The following is a 26,120-nucleotide window of genomic DNA, read 5'->3' on the forward strand; positions in this document are numbered from 1 at the left end:
TGACACTGAAGCTTTTTCCGTTGTATCTTCTTCCTAGTAATATTTTACATCCATATTAACTGGTTTAAACTAGAGAAACGAGGTTTAGCTAATTTCATTGTGCATATTGACTATTATATTTATATGATGTGATGAAATATTTCTTCTTTGAATGAAAGAACTCGTGCTTACCTTCATAATGAACCAGTGTTGTTAAATATAAACATGATCTTAAAATTCATGTCGACTTGGATTTTCTACGTTTACAATATTGCGATTTTCTGTAGAATTGCATGTTGAAAGGATTTATGAAGAACCCCCGGAACGTGTCAGTCAAAAGATTTTTTTGGCTTAATGCTGAAGAACAGAAATTCTGGTTAACGATGTTATTGCCCTCTTTTGCAATGAATCTGTTCACCGAGCACAAGAAACACTTGGAAATCCTTAAAGATGCCGCACCAACTTTTTATCCGGTTTTAGTACTGCCCAAGGCATTGTATATAAATTTAATGCTATTTTTGTTTAATTATTTCGCGATTTTTAAGGTTAATTGTTTGGGGCTTAGTCTGGATTTACAAATTTCCATCTTAATTATTCCATAAGAGTTTTTATGAAGTAAGGACACTAGTTACTAAACAAATTAACCACTGAACAAGTATCGGGTCTTTCATTGTTATTGGGATTTCATTTAACTCATTAATTATTGTTATTTTTTGGTTTCACAGGCATTGGTGAATTAATGCGTTCTCAAAAAATTAGTAGTTTATTTTCGTTTTTAATACCCCTAATCTCCAAAGAAACTGCGGGAGATGCCGCAACAGTAACTTTTAACGGAGACATCCGCTAATGTGCATTTCAATGCAACAATGTCAGAGCGTAAAAAAAAAAAAAATTGTTGCATTGAAGTGCACATTAGCGGATGACTCCGTTAAAAGTTACTGTTGCGGCATCTCCCGCAGTTTCTTTGGAATTTGTCAAAGGCAAAACACCATAAGTGTTTAAAGTTGGCTTTAACCTCGTGGACAGTGGCGCCTCGCGCACGACTACGAATGCATGTGACATTGTATGTACGGTATTTCGTCATAACATCTTGTTCCTTTAAAAGCCCCAAAATTTCAGAGTTTAAGAGGACGCCTCGGTAGCTTAAGTGGCTAAAGCACTCGACCGGATATTGAGGGATCTGGGTTCGAGTCCCAGTCAAGGCGAATGATTTTTACGCTCTGACATTGTTACCCCTAATCTCATTTACTTTGAAACTATGCTGTTTTATGTTAGTTGGGATATAATGCATGAATTCATCAAAACACATTTATTACTCTCAAAACTGAAGTTTTTACTACTAACGAGCCAAGGTCAAGGGGAATGATTTCTATAGTTTGAAATTTATGCATTTTGATGCATATCAGTGGATGACTCCGCTAAATGCTGCTGTCGAGTCTTTACCAAATATTTCTCCTATGCTATTTTGCAGAACTTGGAAGGCTATTTTTGGTCACTTGCAAAGTAGATGTAAAATTCGTGCTCAAGCTCTAATGCAGGAAATACAACAATCCCATATTGACTTAACCTTGGTCATATTGGATACTGCCAACATCAATTCTGTTTTTCAACACCGTGAAAACGGGAGAGAGATCATTCATGTGTAAGTTTTACCTGGAAACAAAGCACAGTCATCACAGTGGAAGCATTCCTCATCACCAAGGTCTGAAAAGTGTGACTGGCGGGGAGCAAAGTCAAGACGATGCTGTCTTTCTTTGACAACCATAGTGTGGTGCATTACAAATATGCTACAGAAGAGCAAACAGCTACAAAGGAATAATATCAAGGAGTTCTATTGTATCTCCATGATACTGTTTATTGCAGAAGACTAGATACTCTGGAAGGCAAAAATCTGCCAATTGTACTAGTGCAATGCTCCAGCTCACTCTTCACACTGCATCCCAGCTTACATGGAAAAAAGTGACATTACAGTGGTCCACCAAGTAAATTGCACTTAGAAAAAAAGCTCCTTCCAACTTCTGGTTGCCCTTGAAGTTAAAGAATCTCCACATTTGAGAATAGAGAGAAGTTAATGCGGAATACAATGGCAGAGCTGCAGGCCATTTTATAGGATACCTTCTAGAACTGTTTCCAGAAGTTGAAGGGTCAATGGGCTAAGTTTGTGGGAGTGCAAGGAACCTACTTTGAAGAAGATTAGTGCAATTACATATCAGATGCAAAATATTTTTTCCTGCCTGAAGAATGGGTTCTTTTTAGACAGACTTCATATTTGACTCTTCATCAATGCTTTCACCAAAAACCTGCTCATTTTAAACACTTATGGTCTTTTCTGGGAAACAATAAAAAATGGTTGGTCTCATTAAATACTACTCAGCTGAAATGTCTTTCAGAAATTCAACCAAGGTAAAACGTGATAGTTGGTCTACTCCTAATAGTTGTATCATGAGATTCTCTGGCTTGCCAAAAGCACACTTAAGTATTAATCCATTCCTCACTTCTAGTTGATCCAACCTTCCAGAAATAGACTTCAAATCAATTTCCAACCTGATAATTAAAGTTTCAGTCTTTGCCATTATAGCAAGGCAAGAAATTTGAGAATTATATGCCCACATTTGTTATAGTTCTAGAATCAGAACCTCATCCAAATCATCACTTTTTGATCCATACAGACACTTCTGTATCAATCCAACTTTTTATCTCAAACAAAATTGTTAACTTTTCATAAATTTTTATTCTTTCTTGTAATTCAAAACTTCGCAGTTGTCAGTTTTGATGCTATCATTCATGAACCACTTACTCTGCATTTTCACTTTAAGTGAAATTTTTTTTGCTCATGAATTTTGGTGTGCATTGCAAAGATTGTGCATAAAATCAATACTATAATTCCCAAAAAGATTTTGTTCTCAAATTCTTTTGGCATTCACACACCTCACCCTATTATCAATTTTGAAATTAGTTTTAGAAATTATTGCTTAGAATTTTAATAAATTCTATGACAGGATGAATTTGGGAAAAAGTCCAATAGCCAACAATTGAGCTTCTCTTGCTAGCCATAATCATTATTGAAAGGATGGAAATTCCTAAAACTATTTAGGAGCAGCTAAGTAAAAATTTTCCCTCCCTTTATAGGTGGGGCAAGTTGAACACAACTTCCTACAAGGTCAGGGGTGCATCAAGCGGGGTATCACTGCAATACTACTGCCATAAATATTGAATAGAGGGTGGCAGGGTGAAATAAAGTTGATATTATTACCACTGATATGTTAATAGAAAATCTCATGGGTTTCTGAGAGAATTCAGCTTAGGGAAAGTAGTGGATTAAGAAATCAATCCTCAAATTCCAGGGTAGTATTGCACAAATAATTTGGTAAAATGCTTGCAAGTAATAAATATTCTTCAAAAGTTAACAATGAACTGCTAGTAAAATATTTTTGGTCCTTAATTTCAGGACATGCAATTGATTGATTGCTGAACAGTTCACATGAACAATCTCAAACCCTTATGAGTTTCAGCAAATAGATTGTTGATAAACCATAGGAAGAGCTTGCCAACTGTTCTAAGAACTGAAAAATGATTAAATGCGCATGGTGGGAGGAATAAGCAATTTCATTCGCAAATGGGTTCTTTCCACCACAGTTTTTAAGAATCTCCCACTACAGGAATGTCTAGCCTGACCCCTTTGCTTTCAAAATGTAAAATCTGAGGGATGAAATCACTAGTGTGTCGGTTTTCCCGTAGATGTTTGGCAAACATAGAAAATGAATCATTCCTCTAGATGCAAAACTTATGTTCCTAAATCCATTCTTTGAACTTTCTCCCAGTTTGCCCGATATACATGACCATTTATTCCTTGCAGTGCAATTTGTAATTTCTATTCCAAAGAAGGGAAAGGTCATATATTAGGGCTACAGAACAATAACTTCTATTTTTCAGGTAGCTAAAGTGGTTCAAAGGACCATCAGTGAGAGAATGGAGAGTAGGACAAATGATTACTAAGGGGATTATCATGTGGGCTCACAAAAGAGAGAGGCAGAGTGTTACCATAGCAGTAATGAGGTCACTGATAGAGAGGGATATAGAATACAATTAGGAGGTATTTGCCTGTTTCATAGATTTTGAAAAGGCATTTGATAGAGTAAACTGGGAAAACTAACGAATATATTTCAGAAAACAGGAACAGATTAGGGGGATACAAGACTAATCTGCAACCTATACATGTTTCAGACTGCTCATATGTGACTGGGGGGTGCAGAGTCTGAATGGGTAGTATGAAGAAAGGGAGAAAGAGGAGTAGTGTTGTCCATTCTCACCTGTACTGTGCAATGCATAAGTAGAGGAAATGATTAAAGAGGTATGGGAAGAACTGGAGATAGGAATGAAGGTCAGCAAGGAATTCATAAAACCAGTTAGATGTGATGCCAATGATCAGGCTTTAGTTTGCCCGTCAGCCAAGGGATTGCAAGCATCACTGAGTACAATTGAAATTCAATGCAATAGGTATGGGATTGGAATAAATTTAAATAAAACGAAAGTCATGCAGTTTTCAAGAATGAGATAGGCTAAGTTATGTTTTAAAATTGGAGGCCAAAAACTAGAGCAGGTGGAAAAACTGACATATCTTGGAAGTGTTTTGGACCACAATGGTCAAAGTAGTGGGGACATAAGGAGAAGAATTGCATTAGGCAAGGAGCTTTCACTAGGAGGAGAGAATTGACGACAGGAGTGTTAAGAAAAGACTCGTTAAAACTTTGATAGGAGCACAGTGATGCACAGCATGGAAACATAATATTTTAAGCAGGATGATAGGTATACATTCAAGGCTTTTGAAATGTGGATTTGGAGAAGGATGGAAAAGATGAAATGGACAGAAAGCAAAACAAATGAGTAATTGCTGGGAATGATGGGGAGGAGAAGCAATTGTCAGGAGAAATCATAAGGAGACCAGAAACTTGGATAAAAAGCATTTTGATTGACAAGGGATGTTGAAGACTATGATAGAGGGGAGATAGTTAGACAAATGAGGAAGAGGAAAAATAGGATAGGCATATTAGATGGAATGAGGAAGGGAAGAAGTATGCAGAATTGAAGAGGGACTTATTGTAGATCCCAATGTCAGGTTGCGTTTTCAATAGGAGGGGCACATTAATGTTTTTTTAAAAATATTTCTGCTAAATCTCAGCTATTGATCTGGAGTTTGGTTTGATGTGTTGATTAGGATTCACTAGAGAGCCTCACACATTTTTGGAGGTGGTGAGCGGCAGGGGTTCTTCCTCCGCCACGTACAATTTTGCGTGAGTATCTGGTAACAATAAATTATGTAGTCTGAGGTTTGTGGGGGTTTTCCAGAGATGTCCCTGGTGTGAAGGTAATCATGTACCACATCCAAACTCTACCTCTTGTAAACCACTTGGCATTGATTATTACATTGAAATAAAAATTAATGTACATGTTTATGAGAAAACATGTGCTAAAACATACTAATGTAAACATAAGTGATATAGATTGGATTCTGTTAATTTTTATTAGATACCTTTGGAGGTCCTTTCCCAGTGACAAGATCTTCCTTACAGTGGATTTGTAAATGGAGAGAGCGATTACCTGCAGTCATACACCTGATGCTCTTGACTTCAGGATGTTTGCTTCCAGTGAAATAAGATTTGCATTAAAAGAATAACACTGCATCTCTCAGAAGTGAATACCAATGTGGTGTACATTGATGTTGCCCATAGTAAGGTGAAATGCAATATTTATATACAGCTACACTGGTAAAGGTTGGCTAAATGTAGTAGGTATCAGGAGGTAAGTAATTTTGGGTTGGCAATAGATACTCTACAATGAAGTTTCAACCTAGAAATGAGATTAATATCTATCAGTGAAGGAAATAGCAACTTTCCTCCTTATTGCAGAAATTTATTTCCAGTGAAAATACTAATCTTCACCACCCAAATATTTCTAGGATGCTTTATTGTACACTTTGTAATGGGGTGCAGACGAATGAATTTGTTTGTGGGATTGGTTAGTCATGGAACTGATAGTGCTTCCTCATTAAAGAATCTATCACTTAAAACATTTTTTTCAAATTTTTAACTTTGATGAGAGGCAAAATGAAAATATGATGCTTGTATATTTATGTATTTTTCCTTCACTTACACAATAAATCATTAATGCCCGAAAATTTTGTTTGGGGCCAAGTTGGACATTACCTGAGGGTTGGTGAGCCCTATTCCATTATATACTCATGAATAGTAACTATTTTTCTAAGAAAAAGACATTACTTAATGAAGCATTCCTTGGACTTAAAATAGATGAGGGCTTGTTAAGCATCCTGAGGGACTGTATTATTGATAAATTTCCTAAAAAAAACTATGTGATGATCGCTTATGAATTATGCTTTAGGTATCATCAGAGGTCATAGTGAAGGAGGTATCGTGGTGGAAATAATGACACCTCCTAACAATTAACAAAGTTTATTGTGCTCAGAAAATTAAAACCTTGATGAGGCGATTGAACAGTAATTATTCAGTACATATTCGGCCGTGCGGTGGCGAAGCCAGGAGAGAATCCTTCACCAGGAAGCAGCGTCCTTGGGTTGACCACGATGGCGGCGCGCGTGACGGTCCAGAGCCAGTCAGAGAGAGAGAGGGTGTGAGTGGCTACGGCGGCGTGGCTCTGGCGGCGTGGTTGCCCCCTGGCGGCGGACCCTGGTGGCGAACGCCGGAAGCCAAAACACTTGCCGGCGAAGGCGCGTTCGCAATGGCGCTCAACGATGATCCAAGGGTTGAGCCGCCACACCACCCCCTTGGTTGTTTTATAGTCCCTGGTAGTTAGTAGACATTGGAAAAATTGTGGAAACAGGAGGTGATAACGGGTGAGCGGGCAAGGAAGGAGGGTGTAGGGGTGGTGGAAGCTTGACAGGTTAGGTAATGAAGTCAAGACAATGAAAGAAAAAGAGAAAATTATAGTTGAAATTCTTCAAGATGCGACGGAAAGCGCACGCGTCTCCCAGATCGGGTTGTCCGTTCGCTGTGCTGTGTGCACAGTGCAGCACCTGGGGGCTGAGGGTCTGGCGGTGCAGGCAGCGTAGCTGGGCGCGATGTGAAGGCGGCAGGCCGTCTTTCGTCCGATTCTGCTGCCTCCAGCTGTGGCGCGGTGCGGTGAAGCGGTAGGGCTGCCTGGTGGTTATAAATTGGTAGGTTGGATACCGTAAAGGCAGGTTTGAGTCTGTCGAGAGAAATGAACACATCACGGTTTGGTAAGCGGACTTTGTACGCCTTATCATTCCGTTCTAAAACTTTAAACGGCCCGTCATACGGCAGCTGAAGAGAACCCCGCGGGGGGCCGTGCCGGACGAAGACGTGGGACGCCGTCGGCAAGTCTTTGAAGATGAAGACCTGACGGGAACCGTGGTGGGCAGCGGGGCGAGGGCTCAACTCCCGGAAATGCTCGCGCAACTGGGACATGAAGGCGGTGTCAGCTGGCTGCGATGGAGAGGTTGGTGAGAGGAATTCTCCGGGAAGGCGGAGAGGCTCCCCATACACTAACTCTGCAGTGGAGGCATCTAGGTCTTCCTTCCAGGAGGCGCGGAATCCCAGGAGGATGGCAGGAAGTACGTCCACCCACTGAGTGGTCCCGTGGCAACGGATGGCGGCCTTAAGCTGTCGATGGGACCGTTCTACCATCCCGTTCGCCTCAGGATGGTATGCTGTCGTCCTGAAATGCTCCGCGCCGGCCATGAGGGAGAGCTGGCGGAAGAGGCGGCTTGCTGTAGGGCTAAGGTCGGCGGCCGCGTCTACCGAGCGCCCGCGGTGTTTTCCGGCACCTGGAATGAGCACGGCTGGGTGCAGTGCCGCGCGTCGGCACCAAACTTCCGGTGATACCAGCAGCGTTGTGGTGTCGTACGGCGCCCTGATGGTCCGTCTTCAGAGCCGCGAGATTGGCTGCGGGAACGGGAATGGCCTCGGAAACGGGAGCGTTCCTCCCGAGGGTGCCGCGCCACCGAAAGAGCCGCAACTTGCCGGGTGAGGTCGTCCATTCGGCTCAGGAGGGAGGCCAACATGCCCGAGCATCCACCGGAACAAGATGGCGGGTCGGAACTCACCTCGCTTACCTGAGCGTGGGTAGGGGCGGGCACTCGTTCCCGGGGTATCACCTCACTAATTCTGTCGGCGAGGGAAGCCACGGCTTCTAGGTCGACGCCATCTTGAGCTGCTAAGATGGCGTGGAGAGGCGTGGGTAGCCGGGTGAGCCACAGCGACCGCATGAACTCGTCAGGCATCGACGAGCCTGCCAAGTCCTTAAGATGGCGGAGAACTTGGGATGGCTTCCTGTCGCCCATCTCTTCTCGCTCAAGGAATCGCCTAATCACATAGCGAGGCAGATGTACAGATATTCGGGCTCGACCAAAACGGCGTGGTCAGGGCATGGCTAAGCACGTAGGGCGAAATGAATCACGTCGGGGTCACCACTATTGAAGGAGGTATCGTGGTGGAAATAATGACACCTCCTAACAATTAACAAAGTTTATTGTGCTCAGAAAATTAAAACCTTGATGAGGCGATTGAACAGTAATTATTCAGTACATATTCGGCCGTGCGGTGGCGAAGCCAGGAGAGAATCCTTCACCAGGAAGCAGCGTCCTTGGGTTGACCACGATGGCGGCGCGCGTGACGGTCCAGAGCCAGTCAGAGAGAGAGAGGGTGTGAGTGGCTACGGCGGCGTGGCTCTGGCGGCGTGGTTGCCCCCTGGCGGCGGACCCTGGTGGCGAACGCCGGAAGCCAAAACACTTGCCGGCGAAGGCGCGTTCGCAATGGCGCTCAACGATGATCCAAGGGTTGAGCCGCCACACATAGTTTGGGAACCATTGTTATAAGTAATGCCATTAATTTCATTTTACCAGCCACCATGCCAATGGCTGCACCAGCCATTTGTCAAAACACACAATACTGCTCATGGGCCCAAAACACGGGGCTTAGGGTTATTCATTAAACTTCCCCATGAAATCAAATATGAAACAAGAGTTCATATTTTCAAGAAAAAGCTGTTCAACCTATTAAAAAATAATATGTTCTATTCTCTAAATGAATCTCTGGAATGGCCACTATGCATCAAGTTTGGCTTAACCAATTAATGTACAAATATACTAGTGTATTGGTGTATATATATATATATATAAAATATACATATATATATATATATATATAATATACATATATATATATATAAATATATATATATATATATATATATATATATATATATATATATATATAATATATATATATATATATATACACACATATATATATGTAAATATATATGCTTTCGTAGACGTAACATTGAAGTGCCAAATAGTACAATACACAGTAACACACAATATAGAAACACAAAAAAAGAAGAACGCTCACACGTTATTTCTTGATATTTCGACGGAATCACTCTGTCTACATATATATATTGTATTTCTTCTAAAATTGTGAAATTTATATCTGAAGAGTCGTATATTGCTGTATGTATAAATATGCAACATCTCAAGACAAATAAATGCATTTTTATTATTATTAGGATTACTGGATATTGTATGGACAACCTCTTTCCTGCTCCGGACTCTTGGCAGTTCACAGCCTCTTGTAATTTAAAAATGATATCAATTCATTTGTAACCTCCGAATTACAAATAGATCTTTCATAGAGTTCTTTAAAATTTACCAATCTGAATAGCATTTTCATTCTTTCCTTCACTTTACAAATTTGTCAATTATCTTAATAAAATTAATTGTCATTCAAATTTGTAGAATGTTCATTTACAGTTTGGGTGAAAAAAGTATTCAATCAAAAGGGAAATTGAATAAATTCCGGTGAAAGTTGTTTATTATAAATTTCAATTATGAGAAGAATGTTTGTTTTGGATAACTTTGTTTGTTTGGATATGCAGGATAACTACCAGGAATTAGGCACTGGAATTTTGGGGAATGCTTACACCTCCTACATCTACTGAGATTGCAGTGGAAACTTTGTTTTTAAGAGTGAAATAAATGAGGCTGGACTTACTTAAATTGGGTTTCAGGAAGTTAAGAAGACACCATTCATTTAAAATCTGAGCTATTTTAGCTCAGATTTTGTCTTGTCTTTCATATTGGCCATATCAATGATGCTAATTGTTTATTGTTGCCAATTCATTTAATATAATGTAGAATCCAGAGGGATCTACATATATGTCTACCTGGATCAGTGGTCCCATGTGAGCATTAAACTTAGCAATAAAATGATTGCTCCCTTGCTTGGGATAGCGCTACAATCTTTCCAAACTACCAATCAATCATGCAAGAGAAGAAAACATAATATTTATGGAACTCAAAATAGAGTGAAGGAAAAAGGAGGACCCTGAAAAACCTGACACTTAGTGTTCTATCTCGTTAGAGGATGATTTAAATGTCAAGAAGGGGTGAAAATATAGAGGATAAGGAAGCATGGATAAAGGGAAGTTGGGGTTCATGGCTTAGTTGAATGGTTGGGGAAGGTAAGGTGGTAACCGTGGAGGACTGTTCTGTTGGGTTGATCATTATGAGATGAGGTCATTAAGGGGAAAATGTATATGGGTAAGTTTTAATCAGGTTGGGAAAGGGTGAGAGAGGGCTGGCGACTATGTAGGAAGCAAGGCAAAGATGACAAAATATATCGATTGTGCTTCATTTGTTCATGAGGGAAACTTTTTTTTTAACTCTAAAAATGTTTTCATATTAGTGAAAATTGAGGTCCACATTCCAGGTTATCATCTGTAACCTTCTAAGAAAGTTGTTTTGGTACTTACAAAGATTACAAGATAGGTCTGTGGCAAACCATGCGCTCCTTAATATGACTGTAAATAGTTCTTTGGACTTTCCAAATGTGTATGCCATACATCAAGGCATGCCAGCAGTGAAGTATGTCATGCTGTTAAAATCAAGTAACCAATCTCAGGGGAACATAGCAGAGTTACTGGGCAACTTTTAGGGGTCCTGGGTTGAATTCTAGGTGCATTTCTGGGCTCCCTCAGCTTTACCCCAGCTGCATATTTTTTTTTTTGGGTGCCATATCTTTCTGGGAAACCACAGGTGGCCCAAGGAAAGGAATTGGTCGCCATACCCTGGTCTGTAAACTACATAAGACATTGGGATTGGTATTAGGTGTGATCTCTATCCTCACCTATTGAAGCAAACTTACAGTTGATTACTTAGATTATCTATCATGGTAATAACAGAGTCACATTGAAAACACTATTGAGGGAGATAATGGGTAATCATCTCAATTATTTATCCCATTACCTTGTGGTGGATTGGAACATAGCAGAGTTACTGGGCAACTTTTAGGTGTCCTGGATTAGGACAAACACAAAGATTATGAGTCCTGGCAACTGTGAGACTTGGCCCACTTGGCTGTGTTGTGCCTAGCAGCAGGATAGGCAAGACTTTTGAGGTCTTCATTGTAAACTCATTGCAAAGCAGAACCCACAGAAGGACATTAGGCAAGGGAGATAGGGGTAGGAAAATGATATCATAAATGGTAGACTACTATTTATTACTATTAACCAATACTGCTATGTTTAACCATAAAATTAACTGAATGCAGCATTTAGAGATAATCTTTAAGTACAGGGTGCGGCAACATAACTTCCTTTTTTTCAAATGCAAAATGCTTTCAAGCAAGGAATTTATGTGTCTGCACCCTAAATAAACTGTCATTGGAAAACCAATGTTACAGAGGTGAATCTGGTTTTAAAAAAAATCTAAAATATTTAAAATAAAAATGCAAATTAACTTATCTACTCACTCAGCTTTGAGACATGATATATGTATGTAAGTCAGTAGAACTTTCTGAAGCAGTGTCTTCTGACTTTCTTCAGCTGAAGTTCTGAAGCTTTACTATATCAAGATTTTGGGTGTTATCTTACTACCTACCTCAAGAAATCATTTTTGTAGTAGCAATCCTTGAGCCTTGAAAGCGAGGTGGGAATATGCAATCAAGCCAAAAGAAAACACGAGACAATTTTGCATACAATTTCGTGGCAATGCAAGCTTGGCAATGTTCAAAATTTCTCATTGTATCAGTCATTTCTGAACTACCTGCCATTAATAGTGTGTTAGATTCCAACATTAGCATATACCTTAGGACGAAAGTACCTGAGTAGGCTTATCTGCAAAAGTCTTCTTCCTGTGGACATGAAAAAGGGTGGAAACGATTGCTGCAAAAGTCTGGCTGAGAAGTAAGGGGATCACATCTACCTTTCCCTATTTAGTTATTAACTTTGGTAACAATGAATAATGGACAAAGGAAAGCACCAGTAGGATTACTGACAGACATGGAGTGAAACTAGGCATTTTTTCCTCTGTGGAATCCATAAATATCACAAGGAAGTCCACTTCATTGCCCTTCTTGCCCACCTACATTTGATCCACAATACTTACAGTCTGCTTCCATGACCAGGATTTACCCATCCATAGGTGGAAATTTGTATACCTATTATGATGGAGATGAAGGCCAAACCATGCATGTATGTTCTGTTGTGATTGTTTGTTCTAAATATCCCTTTCTCATAAGTGACATGGAAATGATTTTACTCCTCAATACTGTCAAAAAACAGGGAAAAGTAATTCCCCTTCCCCTCCTGTGGAATAATTTCTATTTCCGAAAATAGCAGAATTAGAGAAGCAAAATTACTTAACTGCTATTTACAATTAGGAATATTTGTTGTTGTTAGATTAAAAGGAACACCAGCAAAATGTCATAAGAACCTGATCATTTGCTGTCTGGCCAAGGTGGTTTCCCTTTGACAAACTGATCCATTAAAGTAAGGCTCATTTGAAGAAAAAAAATTAACTTAAAATATGCACCCCTTGGTGATAACTGAGGAAAATTCATAAAAATGACTGCATATGAAGCAACACCAACATTTATTAATTATCCTTACAGAGAAATGTTGGCATGATGTACGCTCAAGTCACTCAATAGTGAGATTTTCAATATCTTTTTTTATTTACTATTTTGGTTTATTTTGAGGACCGCAAGCATGAATGGGAGTGAAATTGGTTTTGTTACAGTACCACAATTTCTTTTGGGACAAGAGGTTTCATTACAAACTACATATATGTAAAGCATGCAACAGGTATTGATTTTAGTTGGAAGTGTTATTTTTAATAAGGCATAGGGTTTATTTTAATTATTTCCAGGTTCAGTAACTTTTGGGACCATTACTAAATGTAATGCATTGCTGGTGTATGACAATATCAATAATGAAATTAATAGAATTGGCATTTAGTGGTAACAGAAAGAATGTTGAGGGGATGTGGAAGGATTTTAATATCGAAGAACCTGTCAACAAAGACAACTATACCTTTAATGGTAATTTAATAATGGATATCTTATGAATAGTATACCTAAAAATATTGAATACATTTTTATGCCATCCTTCCCAGTATGAAGTGTTTAATTAGCAGTAAGTCATGCTGCTTGATTCATAGCCAGTGCTTGTCTAAAATCTTTATTATTTTCTGCATGATCGTTTCCTTAGTAGAGTCACTAATATTTTATCAGTTGTTGAATTGGTGTATGTTCCATATATGTGCTAAATATAATGGTATAAAGGTAATTTTTGTTTGTTTGCGTTAAAGCATTGTACTTCCACCACATTGTAATGGCACTTACTTACATTGGTGAATTCCTTTTTTCTTCTATTTAGATGAAACTGTAGTTTTCTCTGATACAACTGAATTCCTTTCCTTACAGATAACTGATATGTTAATAAATCTCCAGGTCATTCTTAGTGACTTTGTTTATTGCCATACTGGTATTACCTAATCCTCATCAATATATATATAAATATTGATTAATTGAATATGGATAGGGCTGGGATGAATAGGGCTCTTCAATTGCTTATTCGCCAAGGCCAATGTCAATTGGGATTTAGTTCATACTAATATGGATACCTCAACAGTAGCAGTTTTACATGGTTTCTTGCCATCTCAAGCATTGAATCATGAAGCTGTACCTGTTACACACTAAATTTTTTCAATGAATTAATTCATACAATTATTCCTACAGATAAGCTAACATCTAATATGTGTGTCTTAATTCATATATGATCATCTTATGGGTGTAATTTCATGGTCACAATTAAGTATTCTATCTTGTGTGCTGGCTGAGAGGTTAGTATACTCCTATACATTTTTAACAGAATCAGTTGGTGAATTAGTTTCTATCACATGGTCAAGAGCAAAAAAGACTATGCATGTACTTGGAATAATACTGATTGCCAAACTGGAATATGAACACTTCATTAACTGACTGGTTTTTAAGGAATCCTTAGTGCTTCAATGAAGACTATAAAATCTGCTGTCTATGGAAACATGTGCATTTTAATATTTGCTATGCCAATACTAAGGTTCCACCACTGTGCTCTCTCAAGGAACCTTTTTGTTTATTAATGCTTTTCATGGCATGTGCACTCCTAAGATCCCAAAATTGATTCCCATCAGACTCACCAAAAACCTTAGACTATGCTGAGTGGCTCATACTTTTTCCATTCTACAGAATTACCAGCAATGATGAAACAAGAGTTGAGACTAAATAGCAGATAGCCTATGATTCAAATGCATAGATATTTACAGATGAATAATTGGGGTGGTTGAAAGTAAGTTGGACATGTTTAATTTCACACCTTTTTACATTCAAATACATATTAGCATTTGAGGTTACCAATCTTTATTTAACAAAAAGTTTTCTTAAATTAGCCCCTTTCCACTGTTTCCATTCCATAACATTAACTCACATATTACAGTATATGTGGTGCTTGCATTTTGACTTTCATGAAAGTGGTCATTATGCTCAATAAAAGTTTTCATCAAATAATAATAATGACCTTAGGAGATTTTTCCAATAGGTGCAATATCCTGGCAAATTTGGGATGTCATATATTACTGCATTTTCTATTCTGTAAAACATGGAAATCCAAAATTTTGTTTTTTTTTCTTTCAGGCTGAAACATGCATAAACACCTTAATAAGGGTTTCCATGATGATTACAAAATATAAATGCTTCAATCAGTAATTTTATGTTAAGCGTCAGAAATTGACACAGTGATATTTATTAACTTTTCAACATGTACACAATTTCAGCCTGGACAATTGTGGCTGAATCAAGACTTATTGCCAGAGGTTTGTTCAGCTATTGTAATATTCATAGGAGTTATTCATGTTAATCAAAACCATTAACTTTTTACCTACAGGTGCACAGTACTGGTATCTATCAAATGCTTTTCTATTTATTTTAAACAAACATCTGCAGCCTGATAGTAAGTACAAATCAATTCAATAGCTCACATCAATTTTTAATCTTTTAAGCTCTTGAAAATCATAGGCTCACTATTCTCTAATATTTTCCCTGTAAACCACTGTCTATCTTCGTGCACACTTTAATAACAAATATTAAATTTTTCATGATTTACATTTTTTGTTAACACCATTTCCAGAATTTTTTGGGTAAAAATATTTACATGACACTGCACTGAGGATTTCATGCAATAAGTTTTTTATATTCCTTTTTTTTCAAGTGCTTTTGACAGTGCAGTGAAAAAATCAGAGCTTACCAAATATGTTGCAGCCGCCTATCAAATTTGCAATTTTTTGCTGGATCTATCTATTATCTAGGTTTTCATTTGTTCACTTCACCAGTACATGTAATTACAACAATGGAACTATGTATTGGAATACCGTCAACTTTTGGCCTACCACTTTCTTATTGACATCCATCCAAAAATTGAGTAAAATAAAAGTTAAGTTCCTACAACACACCGAGAATAAATGTATAAAAACAGAGCGCACGACAGGATTAATGATAGGGATGCCTTTTCATTCCCCAATGCATAAAATTGCACATATTAATATTACCACAAACAACACAGTAGTAATGAGATCTTGTTTAGCTGTATTAATACCATTCACTTAGAATATTCTCGCATTTGTTTTGTCTTGAATTACATCTACTGAGAGATACATATTCATATAGGTATGTATTTATAAGTTATAAGCTTAAAACAATGAAAACATTTTAAGTCGACTTCTTTATGAATGCACTCTTGTCTCAAAAGAGAATTTCTGCATTGCTTTTATACATAAAAAATACCGTTATAATCAATCATCATTGAGTAGGTCTAAAAAAAAAATGAATACACCCACATATCAATACTTTGTTCTGAGAAGATCTTTTTGATAATTTATCAAAACCTTAGTAAGGTTACCAAAAATTTACAAAAAATTACCTATATATGTATGAGAGAATGAAGTTGTGAGCTCTACAAATTTGTTAGTTCCCTTTTTCGCCAACAGTGAATTTTGCCTCAGAAATTTGTTTGAATTCATATTAATTTTATTAGGTTTAACATTCACTTCAAAAAGGATCAGGAATGTTTCCCATGTACCAGTCATAAGAGGGATGTGTATTACAAACATCAAATCATTGGAATGTTAGTATGGAAGATTTTTTCATGTTTTTTACACACTGCCATGCAGTTGATGAATACTCCTGAAATGACAATAAAAATATAGAAATGTAAATGTTCAGGATTTCCGTTTCACACACATGAAATCCTTATTACAAAGTTGTAGTGCCAAGACATAAAGCATTGCAATAAAATCTACTGATCCAATGAAATGACATCAGAGAAGCAATCACATGAGTAAATAATTGCATGTTCCTATGTCAAAAAGTTCTAACTTTCTTACAGATTAAGCACAGTTATTGAAAAAAAAGTTTTAGAAGTACTGGGGAGAAAATCAAAGCTTAAAATAGGCCCAATGAATTACAAAATTATCCACTACAAAGTCCCTTAAGATATCCTTATCTGCTCATGTTTCACTCCATACTTGTGGAAGAAATTTCTTCTGCCGTGTAACAAGTCAGTAGAAAAAAATTAACTTAGAGAAAGTTGCTTCCCTGAAATCTTTCATGGAATTTCTTTCTCACAACATACAAATACTATATCTTAGCTTCTGATAGAAGTGCAAAAAGCATTTTTTTTCTTTAAACTATAAAGTTCACTGACTCTTCAGTGCACCATCTCATGTAAGCAAGAGTAATTGGGCAAAGGGGTACTATTAGAAGTACTTGGTGATCCCATCAAAAGTCAAGAGGTCTATCAGCACTGCCCTCAAGTTCATCATCTTCATACTCATCATCGTCTTCACTGGCTAAATCCTCATCATCACTTTCATCTTCTCGGTCTGCACTGCTGCCAGATGCTTTCCCAATTATGGACTCTGTGGAGGGACCAACATAATTTCATCACATGTAATATTAAGATGTCAAATTTCTTTCCATAAACAAAGATTCCGTCACTGAAAATTTAATCATGAAATATTTTTGTTCACATTTATTGGAAATCGTTCCATAATTGCTGATGATAATGATCAACGAGCACAGTTGTTAAACATATTAAATTTTGATGAACTCAATCTCTAGATGCAATTTTCTGAGAACTTACACATTTTCCTATTGTTCAAACATTATTTTGTGCTGCAGCTTACTACCTTGATCAAAAAGTTCCCGGAATAACCACCGTGTGGCGCTCCCATCGTTCCGATTTGAGTTCTGTTTTTTTGTTAAATTGGCACATCTGTTGTTGATATTCCCTTTAAATCTTAGTGTCATAACTTGACATTTGCAAAAGTTACGTAGCCAAGAGTACATCTATCTCTGTGTGTGTTGGCGATTTTTTACAATTTCAGAAATGGATTTAAATTTGCAACAACGAACTTGTATTAAATTTTGCGTAAAAAACGGATTTAGTGGTGCACGGACGTTGGAAATGTTGGAAAAGTGTTTCGGCAACAATTCTCTAAAAAAAACGGTCGTTTACCAGTGGCACGAGCGGTTCAGAAGTGGTCGTGAGTCAATCGAAGATGATGAACGCAGTGGCAGACCATCGACATCGAAAGTCGGTGAAAAAATTGATAAAGTAAAAGAAATGTTGGTCAATAACCGCAAATTAACCATCAGAGAAATAGCGGAGGACTTGAACATTGCCTATGGATCCGCCCAAGACATTGTGGTTAATGATTTGGGTTTCCGTCGTGTAGCAGCAGCAAGTAGCAGGTGCCAAAAGACCTCAATTTCATGCAAAAAAGAGACCGTGTTGACGTCGCAAAAGACATGATTTGCGAGGCTGAATCCGATCCCACATTCATCAAAAGGATCATTACTGGAGACGAGACGTGGGTTTATGAGTACGACACGCAATCCAGACATCAGGCAAGTGAATGGCGTTCACCAAATGAGCCGAGACCAAAAAAACCACGTCGTTTTCAGTCAAAAAAGAAGGCAATGCTGACGGTTTTCATGGATTACAACGGTGTAGTGCATCATGAATTTTTGCCAGAAGGCCAGACAGTAAACAAAGAGTATTATTTGGGCGTTATGAGACGTTTGCGTGAAGCAATTCGCCGAAAGAGACCAGAAATGTGGGCAGAAAACTCGTGGATTTTGCACCATGATAACGCACCGTCGCACAGTGCTATCATTATTCGTAATTTTTTGACGAAAAATGCAACAAATACCATCCAACAGCACCGAATTCACCTGATTTGGCTCCCTGTGACTTCTTTCTGTTCAATCGAGTTAAAAAACCATTACGGGGAACGCGTTTTAGCAGCCGAGAGGAAGTAATGGAAAAATCGCAGGAAGCACTGATGGACATACCGAAAACCGACCGTAACTTTTGCAAATGTCAAGTTATGACACTAAGATTTCAAGGGAATATCAACAACAGATGTACCAATTTAACAAAAAAAAACAGAACTCAAATCGGAACGATGGGAGCGCCACACGGTGGTTATTCCGGGAACTTTTAGATCAAGGTAGTATAATAAAAAATTAAAATTGTATTTTGATTAAGTAAAACAATCTATACCCAGCAGTAATGACCGCTGTTAGCAGTGATTAATGTCTCGTCAATATTGAAAAAAATGCTGTTCTACAAGATTTTTGATTGAAAATAATGCCTTTCAAAAAATCCTTCAAAGCTCAAAAGACATGGAATATGGCATCCAGCCTAAAAATTCAAGTTCAAGCATATCAAAGTCTCGTTTGAGAGTGGTAAATATCTTTTCAATATTGAAGCATATGCTGTTCTACATGAAGTTTGATTGTAAATTACACCATTCAAAAAACCCTTACAGGCTCAAATGGTATGGAAAATGGAATCTAGCCAACAAATTTAAGTTAAGGCATACCACAATCTGGTTTTCCTCTTGTGCGTGTGTTTGCAAACTCAACACCATGTCGATCCACACACCAGCAGAGACCAACTGATGCGTGGCACTGAGTGGGACGGTAGTAGCCTTGCGCATCACAGTCAGGTGCATAGGCACCTATAGTAATTGTAAGGAATAAATAATATTAATTAGTAACAAATAGGAATGCTCAAAATAAGATATTAGCACAAGCCTTCCTCTTCTGTGCAGGAGTACATTCTATTATACTTTTACATGAGGTTACCTTGACAGGTTGTTTAGATAATTTTTACCCTAAAATAAAAATGCATATCTTGATGAATTCTCTAAATATTTACACTCTGTTAACACCATTACCCAATGGAAAGCAAAAGATTTTCATAATTTACACATGGATCACTTTGATTCCATTGAAAAGTCTTCATAAATCTTAATCAAATGATGCAAAATACAAGGTGTGTTCAAGTTCTATCTCTATCCAATTTTTTTTCTCAGTATTAGAAGCATAGAATATGATGCTGTTGAGCTTAAAATACATGAGCACTTGATGACTACAAGACAAAGCTGTTCCATGCAAGGCTCAGGGTTTGTTTAGCCACTCGTAGATTGAGCATCACCAATACTTGAAATGTAATCATTTAGTGTGCAAAAACAGTGATTAATCATAAATTTTCTCCATTTGCAAGGTTTAATAAACATACAAAATAACTGTAAGCTGAGTGAGACAAGTGAAGTGGTGGTGCTATAGAAGAGAAAAATGTGTGTTTGTGGGTACAACATTTCAAGGATGGCCCTATGTGATGAGAATATAAACCCACAAAACCTTGGCCATGGACCAGCCAGTCTTTTTTATGGGGCAAGAAGCAATCCAACAGAAGTGCTCTTGGCATGAACATTGTGAAAAATGTATACATCTAGAGGGGGATTATGCTGAGAAGTAACAGAAGTCACAAGATTCTGGTGTAAGTACTTCGACATAAAATAATTGAGAGGCCTTTTAGAAGTTGAAAATTCCTTGTAGGAGTATTGCCAGAGTTGCCCAAACTGGCATATATATATATATATATATATATATATATATATATATATATATATATATATATATATATATACACACACACATATATACATATATATGTGTATATATATATATATATATATATATATATATATATATATATATACACACACACACACACACTTAAATGCACGGCATCTATACAAATTCATGATAACTACAAAGTTCTGGATGTGCGCTATCAATGGGAAAATATGGTAATTATTATTCATTCTAAAAAATAATGATTTTTCAAATGACATACATCACTGCATTAAACTTCAATCTTTTCCTCCTAAGAGTCAATCCACAGTCATAGAGAATTAAAAGAGCCAAATGCCTATTTTTCAATCTGATTATGGACTAGAAGAGCTCAATTTATGCAGAGCAGCTCAAACGTAGGCCAAATGATTACATCACATGAATTTAGTTCGTTGTATAACAAGATTTTGTTTGAAGACATAATTACCAAGAAGATCTGGTGTAATTCGTCTTCTTACAGCTGTGCACGGACGATCAGTTTTGTCAAAGCACCGACACCACTCCCTAGGAGTTACAAATATGTCCCTGAAATGAAATAAAAGTTAGGTAGAGGATCAAAATTAACTTTTTTTGACATGTTGCCCAATCCATTTAAATGTTTTGAATCCAAGATGAAAACATTCACGATTAGGTAAGACAAATCTCAAGTTCAACATTCACAATAAGGATTCGGAAGATACCCAACTCATTCTTGTTTACTTCAGGGCATACAATTCAATTCAAGGGAAAAATTGAAAAAAAGACAAGAAATTGAAATTATAAAAAAACATATTTCAACTTAATAACATATGTATTTGATAATTATTAAATTGATTTTCATTGTTAATGAAATTCACCATTTTAAATAATAATAATCACCTGTCAGTGTCACAGGCATCCAGGAATGGTTTGATGCACCGTTCACTTTGGTCATGTTCAAGGTCATAGAGTTCATGTAATGACAGCTGCCCATCTGAGTCTCCATCCAAGTGACCAAACATCCACCGCACCTCGGTCTTGCATGATCCAGGGAATCGAGGCATTGGGGAGAGTGAGGGTGAAGCCTGAAGGGAGTTCCCTGAGAAAAAACATACATTCCACTATTGTTTACAAGTGAATATAATGAATTTAAAAATATATAAATTTCCCAATATAACCCATAAAAGGTGAAACACAGCCTTAAAACCTTTTTTCAAGAATTCCAATGATATAAAATTAAGGAGTTTTAGAACTGAACTTCTGCGCCTAAATCCCAGACAACTGATTGGTTAAAGGCACCAGTAATTCAAATAAGTTGACATAACATGTAGAGCCATGTCATGCACATGGATTTTGTTAACATTGTTAAAAGATTTAATGACAAGACTATATATGGCAGAGAAACAAGACAAATACATGGATAAATAAATCATTCTATTTTTGAAATGTTTCTTTTTTTGACATTTGAAAAACAGAGTATGGTAAAACATTTTTCCTTGGAATGATACCTTTTTTAAACAAAAAGAAATCTATATCTAGATTTGATCTTTCAATAAAATTAAACGATGGACTTAATTTTGAATCAATCAAGGAAAAGGATATATTATTAATAAAAAGAGCTGTAATGATGTCAACTGATGACAAGTCATCTAGGTCTATTTGCAAAGTATCATAGAGACATAGAAGCATGGTACAAAATTCATTAGGAGGGCTTAAATAATGTATGCACCATGCACCAAATCTATGTTGTTAACTATGAGGAACACAATACATCTCAAAAGAATTATGAAGTCTTCAAAGGCCACCTAGCCTGTTTTAAATTAAGGAAACAGGCAATCAATTGTGGAGGACATCAATTGATATCCTCCACAATGTTCATACATTTTGAAAAGGCACCCATTTGACGTCCAATGAAGTTAAATAGTTATTAATTCCTTTATATCATCTTTACTACAATACAAGGTAATAGCAGTAATTTTACCATACATGCGATGAATGAGAGTTAGTAAAATTAAATGAATAAATATATGGGTAAGGACATCTTACCCTTTCCTTTGCCTCTTCTTCTGTTCTTCCCATCTTTCTTGGTCTCTGCCATGACAACTGAAAACCAATCCAGAAGACGATTTCCCATTGACTGCAAAGCAGCAGTTGAGCATTCTGAAATGTTGGAAAATGAATATATTATTACACATAAAATTTCCAACATCATGAACACAACTAATTAACAAAGCATCCCTCCATTCTACAAATATGTCAACAAACATGCATTGCTGATTAGCATTTCTGAAAAGAAGCAATGAAACAACTACACCTTTCTTTAACAACAAAATGCTAAATATGATCACTCTTTAGATGTAGCAATACTGATTGCTATAAATAACATAACCTTAATATCTCTGACTGCTGTTTTCATTAATGAAAATGATACACTGCCTCCTGAATATTTAATTCTACTTTTATATCTTATGCAAATCAAAATTTTATCATTGCTTGTAATTTTTATTTTTGATTCCATTTTGTTTTCATCAAAAAGAATGCACCAATCATTTTGTACACTTACTAGCCCTTCTTCCTTTCCTTTAATGTATGCAAACTCAGCAATAAAAATTATTGGTTTATTGATTGTGTCAGATCAATCAGCAATCAAATTTAACTTTTACCAGAAGAAGCAATTTTCCAGTTCTATACCTCTGTGGAAGGCGGCCACTGATTGGTCAGGAGCAAAGCCCCTTCGATGGATTTGTCTATACAATTAATGAAGGGTACTTACTACTTTACAAGTCAAAATATGGCAAGTCCCTTCAACCTTATGAAATCATATTCAGCTGCATTTGATAATTTCAAATATAATCATGAAATTAACCAAAAATGACAAATCAATGGTATTGTATATTTTTTGGATTTTGTAAAAACTGAATACAGTTGAGCATCACTCTTGGAACCTAAACAGTACCAGATGTTTTTCCCCTTACATGTGTGTTAAAGAGTATTTTTTCCTTTTTACTACGAATGTTTTTCAGAAACTACATTCGAAAGTTTTGAATTCACTGCACATTACTTCATATAATTCAGTATTGTTCCTAAAATAAATAGGTGCACAAAGGAGCATGTTTACAGAAAGTGAAAACCTGAAGGTAATGAAAGATGCCAAAGAAATAGAAATTTTCACTGCAGAACAAAGATACATGCACAGGAATTTTGCTTAAGGAATTGAAGAGAGAGCGTGGCGGCACTTCTTAGTAACACAGTCATTAGACTGAAGGCACTACTGACAGAAGAGACTCAAGGGGAATCTGCCAGTTATTCAATTATTAAATATTGGTCAGCAGAGTACATAATTGGATACTGAGTATATAAAAGGATAAAATAAAATACGGATATGCCATAGTCATTTATATTAATTGTTGACTTGATTCATTGGTTGCCAGAAAGTGTGGCAATAATTTACCATTAAATGACCATTTTTGATGCTGTTGAAATGATTTATGAGAATTTTCTCAAAAAAACCATTGCATTAGCATGGTGTCAAAATAAATGCTTTTGCTTCCATAGAAAATTATCATTTTTGCCAATTTTCAAGTATTTCAGATATTTTCCATCATGTTGGTGCTTAGAAACTCAGGAGGAATATTGTGTGCATGTTGTGCCTTAGCATGAGTGAGCATGGTACTTTGGTATATTGCATACATGGTAAACAAATGCCGAAGTGCTGACAGGCTAACAATATTTATTTCATATTTGGAATTGATTGTCTTTATGCTCACCCTTGTTCCATGCAGAAATTCCTCCACGACTGGTCTTGGTGTCAAGGACCTCATTATGGCCATGCTGTCGCTCTTTGTCCTCAGAGTAAGGAGGATTTGTGACAGCATACGGATCCTGAAAGAATAAAAAAATGTATAGTTTATTTACAACAGCCAAATAACCAGGACCCAACTCATTAATGACAGCACACCATATTCTGCATTTACCCTGAAAATTTTACAAAGTAAAAGGACTCTCTGTGAACCTGAAAACTTAATCCTTTTAGTAGGCCGGGCCGTTATATTGGCTTTAGCATCTCGGATGAAAAGTGTGGCAGGCTGATGTATCAGCTCAAACATGAGCTATCTTTTAAATCCCTATAATTTATTGATTTTTTATTGCATTGTTTTCCCTCTTATCAAAAATATGACATCTCTGCTTTATGCAATTAAAAAAATATTGTTTTTCTATTTTGAATACTTCTCATAAGGTGTAAATCTTACTGTAATTTTTAAGTTGAATTTTCACATGTGGGGAAGCTCAGTCTAATGCTATACTCGTTTTGTTGCTGTGTGGTAATTTCACTATGAAATCCCAATAAAGGCTAATCTGTAATGATAAACTGCTAAGACTTGGGAGATACAATGCTAGTGAAAGCATTACAATGCAAACATTCAAACAAACCCTTGCCTTCTGCCCTAGGTAATCATTCGGGCTCTTTGTAATGTGATGACATTGTAAGCATTTTTCTTTCTGATAGGGCTTGTTTCTTTTACTGCCTTGAGAATGAAAGTACATTGTGCATAGTATGCAAAGAACAAAGTTGGTTCTCTTTTGACTGAGTTTCAGTGCCATTTTTTCCTTGCGAGCGGGGCGAATTAAGCACGATTTCAAGCAAATATGCATGTCTTTATTTTTGTGATCATTTTAGTTAATTGAAATGACAACAAAAAAGACTTTGAAAGATATAGTGGATGGAGAATTGGTGAAATACTTTTATATCACTAAGTGATGATGATTACCCTGAGGAATATAGAGCAAGCGTCTGAAAGAAGATATGTATTTGGATAATGAGGACTCTGATATTGAGATGCAGAGATAAAAGCCAAGAGTTTTAGTGGAAAGTGATGAAGATTACATTTGTAGTGATGTGAAAGAAACTAATCCACCACCATCCATAAATTTATATAATAGTTACGTGGGAGGGATAGATACATGTACATCTGATATGATGGTGTATTCTTAGTTGAATGAAAGGCAAACTCTTAAGTTTTAGAAGAAGGTAGTTTTCACTGTAATTGCTCAAATGGTGCTCAATTTTTACATCAGTATAAATAAAATAGTTCAGCAACAATGATGACAAGGCGTCAATACACTTCAACCATCATTGTGTCTCTTGAGATGGAATGCCTTGGGGAGATGGAGTGTGACATATCTCCCCGTGAATGGTGTAAATTGTAAGAAAAGAATGGTGTGGTTTGTAGCAGAATACATGGCCAGAAGAGGAAAAGGTCCCATAAAGTGCACATACATTGTAAAAAAGTTGTGCATTACAGTTGTTTGGATAGCCATTGATGTTAGATGAACGGTGCGACAAAACCTGTAAGAACAGACTTCTATACCAAATGTGACTGCGCAGAGGCAGACAGAAAGTTATGCATCTCAAAAGTTATTCTTTATTTTTAATGATTTTTCTCCATATCTTTTTGGTTAATTTTTTAATGTAAAAATAGTGATTTCATTAGAAAATGTTATAAAAAAATATAATACTTTTGTTTATAAAATCAAATTTTTATTGCTATTAAAATATTAGTTGTAGACTAAACCAATTACAATTATTTTGTAAGAGGAAGTTAAATTCATTCATAAATATTACCTAATTCAGTTAAAATACAAAAAAAAGAACTGTAACCTTTAGAAATGACTTCAAAATATTTTTTCCCTCAAAAGAAATATTTTATTAAATTAGCCTCTGCACCTTTCACTAGTACCACTGACAGGATGAAGCACTAAGAGAGTTAAAAAACAATGATGCTCCTGATGTAATAACTTATTGAGAGTAATTGTTTTCATGTTTTGCCT

The 26,120-nt window shown here is 36.7% G+C and overlaps 1 protein-coding gene across 2 annotated transcripts in view; it reads right to left on the bottom strand.

The window, feature by feature from the left end:
- Positions 1 to 14,641: 14,641 nt before the first annotated feature.
- Positions 14,642 to 26,120, bottom strand: part of Cow (Proteoglycan Cow) — a 316,076-nt gene continuing 304,597 nt past the window's right edge. For both annotated transcript variants that reach the window (XM_071583767.1, XM_071583768.1), the window contains exons 7-12: positions 24,059 to 24,173; positions 22,338 to 22,451; positions 21,192 to 21,390; positions 20,761 to 20,858; positions 19,235 to 19,372; positions 14,642 to 17,263 (exon numbers count right to left, since the gene is read on the bottom strand). In XM_071583767.1, the coding sequence (XP_071439868.1) occupies positions 17,124 to 17,263; positions 19,235 to 19,372; positions 20,761 to 20,858; positions 21,192 to 21,390; positions 22,338 to 22,451; positions 24,059 to 24,173 (804 nt within the window). In that variant the 3' untranslated portion in view covers positions 14,642 to 17,123. The remainder of the gene's footprint in view (positions 17,264 to 19,234; positions 19,373 to 20,760; positions 20,859 to 21,191; positions 21,391 to 22,337; positions 22,452 to 24,058; positions 24,174 to 26,120) is intronic.

Source organism: Hetaerina americana, unplaced genomic scaffold (genome assembly GCF_022747635.1).
Source record: "Hetaerina americana unplaced genomic scaffold, ioHetAmer1.1.p SCAF_15, whole genome shotgun sequence".
NCBI lineage: Eukaryota > Metazoa > Arthropoda > Insecta > Odonata > Calopterygidae > Hetaerina > Hetaerina americana.